The sequence below is a fragment of the Anastrepha obliqua genome, chromosome 5 (genome assembly GCF_027943255.1).
Source record: "Anastrepha obliqua isolate idAnaObli1 chromosome 5, idAnaObli1_1.0, whole genome shotgun sequence".
NCBI classification, from domain to species: domain Eukaryota; kingdom Metazoa; phylum Arthropoda; class Insecta; order Diptera; family Tephritidae; genus Anastrepha; species Anastrepha obliqua.
This window is the reverse complement of record NC_072896.1, coordinates 93,620,634-93,628,732: the sequence shown is the minus strand read 5'-3', so window position 1 is coordinate 93,628,732 and position 8,099 is coordinate 93,620,634. Positions and strand designations below refer to the sequence as shown.

General features: G+C 36.7%; 1 protein-coding gene across 1 annotated transcript; it reads right to left on the bottom strand.

The window, feature by feature from the left end:
* Positions 1 to 3,828: 3,828 nt before the first annotated feature.
* Positions 3,829 to 6,331, bottom strand: LOC129248885 (aspartate and glycine-rich protein-like). The gene is made up of 4 exons (XM_054888498.1): positions 6,306 to 6,331; positions 5,876 to 6,215; positions 4,978 to 5,163; positions 3,829 to 3,864 (listed from the first exon to the last, which is right to left on the bottom strand). The coding sequence occupies exons 1-4, from the start codon at positions 6,329 to 6,331 to the stop codon at positions 3,829 to 3,831; spliced, it is 588 nt and encodes a 195-aa protein (XP_054744473.1).
* Between the last annotated feature and the right edge of the window lie 1,768 nt (positions 6,332 to 8,099).

The following is an 8,099-nucleotide window of genomic DNA, read 5'->3' as shown; positions in this document are numbered from 1 at the left end:
TAAGATCGTCCGTAAAGGAGTATTACCTTGATCTTATGAGCCATTTGCGTGCTGCAATCCAAAAAAAACGTCCAAAATTGTGGAGCAAATACATATCTTTTGCATCATGATTTTGCACCTGATCACTCATCTTTGCTTGTTAGAAATAATTTGGCCAAAAACAACACAGTTATCATGCCACAGCCACCGTATTCACTAGTTTTGGCGCCCTGCGACTTTTTTCTGTTCCCAAGATGGAAGAGACCCATGAAAGGACGGTGTTCCGCGGCAATTGAGAAGATAAAAAGGAATCTCACAGCGTTTTCCTTTTTATCTTCTCAATTGTCGCGGAACACCGTCCTTTCAAGGCCAGAACTGCTTCAAGGATTGAAAAAAATGCTGTCACAAGTGCTATACATATATCTAAGGGGGGCTACTTTGCAGGAGATAAAATAGAAATTGATGAATAAATATATAATTCTTTGAGCACAGGTTTCATAGTGCATGTGAATAGAGAATAAGTATTGTGCAGTGCTGGACATATATTGCTTTTATCGTGGACAGGTAGCAGTTTAAGACCATATTTTAATATCCACACCGTAATTGTGCCAAAATGAAGCGGGTTCCACAAGGCAGCTAAAGCTCTTCATCTGCAATGGGTATCCAATTGATACATTGGCAGAAGAGATAGCAAGGCTTTTCGAGATCTTAACACTGTTTCAGAGGCCCATTTAAGGCTACCACAGAAAACATGAAAAGGAACCCTCTTGTAGAGCGACCGTTTTTGTAAACAGTTAGGATCACTTTCACGCGTTGTTCAACTGAGTATCGCTCCATAACTAAGTTTTGTCAAGGCCGGTAGTACAAATTGACTGCATCCTCCTTAAATCACTCTACACCTTCGCCGGCGAGTTTATCAGTCACCACTCATGTATTACTACTTAAGATCCACCGTACCCGCCTTGCATGTCCTGCCAAGTTTTCCAGAGGACTCTAATAAAACTTATTCTAAAGTCAGTACTATGATAGTGCGATATGATGAAATGTCACGTGATGTATAGTTAAAAGTAGTACTGCTAAAATACAGCAGGTACGTCAGATCAGCTCTTCGCTCACAAACCACCCCATAAGTAAGGGTAAGCCACAAACTGGAGACCATTTACGCTGGGAACCAATTTCATGATTATATAAACATATATATAATTGGCGCTTACACTCTTTCTGGGTGTTTGGCTGACCTCCTGCTCCTATTTGTCGTGTGCGTCTTGATGTTGTTCTACAAATGGAGGGACTTACAGTTTCAAGCCGACTCAGAATGGCAGATATTTTTATGAGGAGCTTTTTCATGGCAGAAATACACTCGGGGGTTTGCCATTGCCTACCGAGGGGCGACCGCTATTAGAAAAAACTGTTTCTTCATTTTGGTCTTTCACCGATATTCTTTCACCTACGTTCTCTCTGAATCCCGTGCACGCCGGGGGCATCAGCTGCCTGCTAGTTGGCTAAATGACAGTCCAGAGTATTGTTTACAAGCGCGCGGAAGCATTTTGTAGTAATGGATTTCAAACACAATTGGGTGATTCCATTATATCTGGTTGGAAAATCACAACCAGCGATTGTTCGTGAGTTCGAGAACCTTAAAGTTAATAAAGTTTTTGTTTATCGCACCATTACTCGTTACACTGATACTGGTAGCATCGCGAAACGTCATGGAGGTGGTCATCAAAAAACTGCAACGTCACGTGAAATGGTTCAAAAAGTGCAGAAGCGACTTGAGCGAAATCCCCGACGCAGTGCCAATCAAGTGGCAGAAGAACTGAAAATATCTGACCGTAGCATTTGCCACATACTGAAAAATGATCTCAAAGTCACGCCTTACAAGATCCAAAAGTCGTAAGATCTCAGACTAGAGCAGCAACAAGTCAGACTTGAGAGAGCGAAGGAGTTGCTTCGCTTGGCCGAAAGCCGAATCATTGTGTTTTCTGACGAAAGAACTTTTTAAATTCAGCAATTTGTAAACTCCCAAAGCGGTAGGGTTTTTTGACCGACCGGACATACGAGAATTTGAGTCATCGATTGGCCACCAGGAAGCAGCACCCGCCAAAGGTAATGGTTTGGGCCGCTGTAACCGCAGATGCGCGCTCTCCAATCGTTTTAATAGAGCCTGGCGACAAGGTAAATGCGAAATATTATCGGGAAAGTATTCTGAAGGTTGCTTTGAAGTCGTGGGCAGATAAACATTTCGTTGGCAGACCATGGACGTTTCAACAAAACTCTGCACCGTCTCACAAAGCTCGAGTGAACCAAGAGTGGCTAAAAACAACGCTCCGAACTTCATAACGCCCACATAATGGATCAAAAGGTCCGAACTAAAAGATTCACCAGTCTCGAGATGCCGGAAAAAGCCATTGCTTGCGAGTGGGTCAAAATACCTGCAAGCCACATTCGGGTAGCTTGCGATTCTGGACCATCTCAAGGCCATACTCAAGGCAAAAGGTGGTCATATCGAACAAAAGTAAATTGAATCTTAATTTTGTATTATTTTCACACATTTTTACTTTGGCTTGACTACAAGTAATTTTCCAAATTAAATTTAAGGCCTTTTTAATTGGTTACACTTCAAATGCCGGACCCTCTATATAAATCCCGTGGTTTCTAGGACGAACAAAGGGCATTTTGTTTTCGTAAATCTGTGAGTTTTAATATGGGTAGGGAATTGGCCCACTGTGTCCTAGTCTAACTTCGGAGCAATCGGCTTTATTTTTAGGGTGCCGCAGGAGGCGAGGGCACTTTCTTCGCATAGTTCGTAAGGTTATGCCGCCTATGCTTGGTCGTCAGAGCCTCGTTTGTTTTGAACAGGGGGTACCACGTGAAGATGAGGTGAGCAGTTGCAGTCAGGTACACCTGGTAGGAATCTGTGAAGTTATAATATCCTTGAACTTGACCAAAAAGCAAGTTACTTTCTTCTTAGCTACACTTCTTATATAGAGTACCAAATAGGCTAGTATTCCAATATACTTGAAAAGGTGGCTTACACCTGCTGAAACATCTATGAGAGTCACAGCGTATATTCTGCATCCAGAAAAGAAAACTGTTCTTTAACTCCAGCGTCAGTTGCTCCGATCAAACTTTCCACTCACCCATGCACGAGAAATAGTTGGGTTAGTATTTATTTTTTCTAGCCATCTTTTCGCGTTTTTTTTTTTTGCTATGCGTTTCGCTTTCCTTACCGCCACTTTGCTCAGCACCTCTACGCCATGCTTTTGCATGTGTATGTTGGTGTGCGGCTGTCTTTATTTGTGTAAGTGTGCCTTTGTGTTAGTGTGCGTGTGTTTTGTCAATGGGTTAAAACGTGCAGCGCGTTTCCTTTTGTGATTCGCCCTTGCGTGCGGCAATTTCTTTTTAAATCCGACTAAGCAGCATTTGGTTGTTGGCCTTCTGCTGAATTCGTTAGGTGCTTTATGGCTTTTACTTGTCTTTTGTTGCTATTATTGTGTTGTCTACAATTGTTTCAACGAAATTTAACTTGAATTTTTTTAACTTAATTTCTTTTTTTTGTTTACTATGGCTGCATTGTGACTTTGGCCCTTCAAGTTGCTGCTTTCCGGTTGGTCTAACCGTAATAATTATAACTGATGAGTTGATCGTGATTGTCAACTTTTCTTAGAACTCACGTTAGGCATTTGTTCGTCGTTTACGCTGTGGCACCAAAGCTTTAGGCGCAACTGTTGTTGCTGTTGCTCTTGGCTCTGTTACTTTCGATGCTTGGCGTTTTCGCTCAACACGCGTTAACCTTTCAACGCGCGCTTCGGCGGTTTTTACAACGTGTCATGCGGCATAACGAAATTTTTACACAGGTACGCGTGTACCAACTTGGCAATTATGCTGTTGGTGTCATAAACAAATTTATAGAGCACAATTATAAAATTTACTTTCGAGCTGGTGTAAATAAGCTGGCGGCTTCATGTAACTGAAAGTGCAGAAAGAGGCAGGCCAATTAGGGATTGGGAAGTACAGAGTTTGCGTTTTCACTATCTTGAGTTCATTAGCATTTGATAAACTACCTTGAATGAATATGTTTTGTAATTTATTTACAAATTATCACTTTTTTTTATTTTTGTAAAAATTTTGACAAAAGCGAATTCATATTTCGTTCGTCTAGTCTTAACAAAAATTACAGAGTTGATGGAACAAAAACAAGTTGAACCTGTGGATTATTTTATACCTTGCAAAGTCTATAAATTCCAAATTATTACAGTAGACACTCAGTCATACGAACACTTGCTCTAGGACTACTTGGACCCTAGGATTAGCGAAAAATCGACTTGAGGTGAGAGTTGCAAGAGATTAGGGGTAGTCAGAGGTATGAAAAAGTGAGTATTTTTCAAAATTTTATTAAGCATGAATTTAAATAATTTTATGAAGTTAGTAAAACAAAGTTATTACAATATTTTTCGACTTAGCTTCATCAAATTTGTATACAAAATTTATTTTCAGCGCAGTTATAGCCACCTTTTTGGGCCTCCTCTCACAAGAAATGCTTTGAAGGGCCAATCATGGCTTCATACTTTGTCATATGAAATCAGTCAAACGACGGAAATTCATTACTTCGATAGAAATTTTAGTGTGCACAATTTGTTGTTGTTAATGCTTGTTTTTTTTTTATTTTTTATTTTTTTTGCTTTTTTATTTGGATTGTGTTGGTTCTTAAAAATCAATTAAATTTTAACTCCTAAAAACTTAAACGCACATTCTTAAGGGCAAATCCATAATTTGTTATTTAAAAAAGCTAAAGTTACAACAAAACGGAAATTAAACTACTGCTATAGTAGTTTTTATGCTTTTTATATGCTGTATAAATTTCATTCATAATTAGCATTACTATATCATTACCCTCATCATTGCTATTTCCATTGCCATTACGATTATATTTAATTACCATCTCAATAACATAACCCTTTCCATTATCATTATTATTGCTATTCCCATTACGATTACCTCTAAATTCAACTCCTCAGTAGCATAAACTTGATCATTACTTCGATTACCATGAGGATCATCACTACCATTCCTATTATATGTATTATTATCATTACTATTCTCATTACGATTACCATTATCATTAGCATTACCCTCATCATTATCATTCCCATTGCCATTACGATTATATTTACCATCACAATACTAGAACCGTTCCATTAACATTATTATTGCTATTCCTATTACGATTACCTGTAACTTTAACTACCCAGTACCGTAATCTTTATCATTATTATTTCGATTGTCCTTACCATCATCATTACCATTCCCATTATAATTATCATTAACATTATCATTACCATTTAAATTGTGAGTACCATTAAAAGTTACGTGGTACTATAACACTTATTATTGAAATTTATATTACCTTTATTATTATCATTACCAACATCATTATCATTACTATTGCTATTCCTATTACTATTAAAGTTAATTTCCCATTACCTTAAACTTTGTAGTTGCTTTGTAAATTGCCATTTCCAATATTAATTCTATTACCATTACCATTACCATTACAATTACAATTACCATTACCATTATTATTTTTATTATCATTCCCATTACCATTACCTCTAAAACTAACTTCCCAGTAGCACAAACCTTATTATTGCCATTTAGATTACCATAATCATTACCATTCAAAGCATAATTACCATAAGCATTCCCACTACGATTACCTTTAAATTAAACTTCCCATTACCATAAACTTTACTATTACAAATTCGATTGTCATTACCATCAACATTACCCTACTTCTTATTGCTATTTATGTTTCATTACTAATTAAATTAGGATTATCATTACAATTACCTTCAAAATTTTATAACCATTACCTCTGCTACTTTGATTACCATACCACCATCACTTCCACTACCATTGGCGTTATCATTGTTAATCCAATTTCGATTTCCATTGAAGTTACCATCACAATACAATAAACTTTATCGTTGCTATTTGCATTTCCATTAGCCTCATCATTACCATTACCATTACCATTACCATTACTATTACTATTACCGTTACCGTTACCGTTACCATTACCATTACCATCATCATTACCATTATCATTACCATCATCCTTACCATTACAATTACCATCTGCGTTACCATTACCACTACCATCCTCATTAACATTACCATTACAATTACCACCATCATTACCATTACCATCATCATTAACATTACCATTATCATTACTATTCACATTAAAATTACAACTAAATGTTACTTCCCAGTATCATAAGCTTTAGCATTGCCATTTCTATTACAATTACCATTAAAATTACCATCCCAGTGCTATAACTCTTATCATTGCAATTTAGATTACCTTTAGCATCATCATTACCAATACCTTTGCCGTTATCATTACTAATTTAATTTCGATTGCCATTAGAGTTAGCATCCCAGCATCACAACCCTTGGCTTTGTAGATTACCATTACCATCGTCATTACCATTACCAACCAGCATTACAGCATCTATAGTATATCATTACTAATAAAGTCAACATCGCTAGAGCAGTGAAATTTTATTGCCCATTAGATATGAAAATTGTATAGGCTTTACGCGTAATAACGAAATAGCCATTGATGCTATTCTTATGCCATGAAAAATCAAAAATTACATTTTTGTTACAAAACAATATTTTCAAAAAAACTATCTGCCATTCGTATTTATCGTTAAATAGCAAATAGATGCGCATGCCACAGAATGAAGGGATTTTTTTATTTTTTTAAATAAGTTTGGAGCTAAATTAGTTCGAACTTAGCAGCCAGTTCTTGAATTATTTGGAACTTTGGCAGGTAGTTCTCAAATTATGTCGAAATAATATTTAATTTTTAATTTATTTTGAATTTAAATATTATTTCTAATTTAAATATTATTATTAATTTAAATAGTATTAAATAAATATATTCATTCCATTCAGTTAAATTTTTCTAAATCCTAACCCCAAACTTCCTTAATGGCCAACACTAAATTAGAACTCCCTTTTATTAACTCTAACCTCCAAAAGCCAAACGTAAAATATAAAGGACTTGTTTTCCATATAAAAAATACATTTTCATGCATTCAAAATGCATGCATGTGTTAGTATATATGTATGTGCGAGTAAATGTATAACACTTGCGTCTATGCGCCACACTTACAGAACCTTATTTTATCAAGACACATTAACATCATTCAGTGTCTAATGCGCGCTGCCATAACAAATCGTAAAACCATTGGCACGCACACAAAAGCACAACACACAAACATGTTCACATTCGAGTAGGAATGGCCAAGCTGCAATGAGCGTGAGCTGCTCCAAGCTTGGCCACCACCACCAGCACCACCACTACTTATCTAATAGCCGCAACTAAATCGATGCTTCGACGCTGTAATCTTAATGAAGTGGTGACAATGCGATTTGGTCAATAATCTAGAATGAAGAAAAATATGTAGAGCCACTAATGTGAATGGACGTACCTTAAACATGGCAACAACAATAACAACAATACAGCGTCACTTAATAATTCAGTTTGGAATAAATAATTCAAATATTTCAAACAGTCCACCAAATTGATTATAATTCAAAATCTTATTACAATCCACTTAGTTAGGCATTTGGAAGTAGTCCATTGTGATGCTAATCATTGAACGATTTGAGGCAAATAAAATGTGTTCTTGCATTGGTCATACCTGGATAAAAAGTTGACTTATGCAACATGTGTAGTTCGTTACGCGTGTGTGACACGGCTTGCTTGTGACGTAGTGCCACAAATGGGCTTATACGCATAACTGACGCGTGGCCCCAAGTAGGGCTCGCCGTGGCTTGAAATTGTGCTGTGGCTGCCACTTGGCGATGGTGACAAAATTTACGAGTTTCTCCATTTTTTCATCGTATCGCTTTGTGGTCAGTGCCAGCAAGGGTGTGACAAATCGATGAGCCTTTTGTGTAGCTGATTTATTAGATTTTATTCGCGCGTATTTGGTAAATCATAGACTAAAAATTAATTAATAAATCGAATCAAATGAGCGGTGGGCATTGTAAAGAAAGCGAAAATTATAATAATAAATAATAAAAAAAAATTCATTAGGTTA

Coding starts and splice junctions, on each gene's coding strand:
- LOC129248885 (XM_054888498.1), bottom strand. CDS start 6,331: ATGATAAGAGTTATAGCACTGGGATG. Junction 6,216..6,305: donor AGAGTTATAGCACTGGGATG/GTAATTTTAATG, acceptor TAATGTGAATAG/TAATGATAATGGTAATGTTA. Junction 3,865..4,977: donor CTGAGGAGTTGAATTTAGAG/GTAATCGTAATG, acceptor TGACACCAACAG/CATAATTGCCAAGTTGGTAC.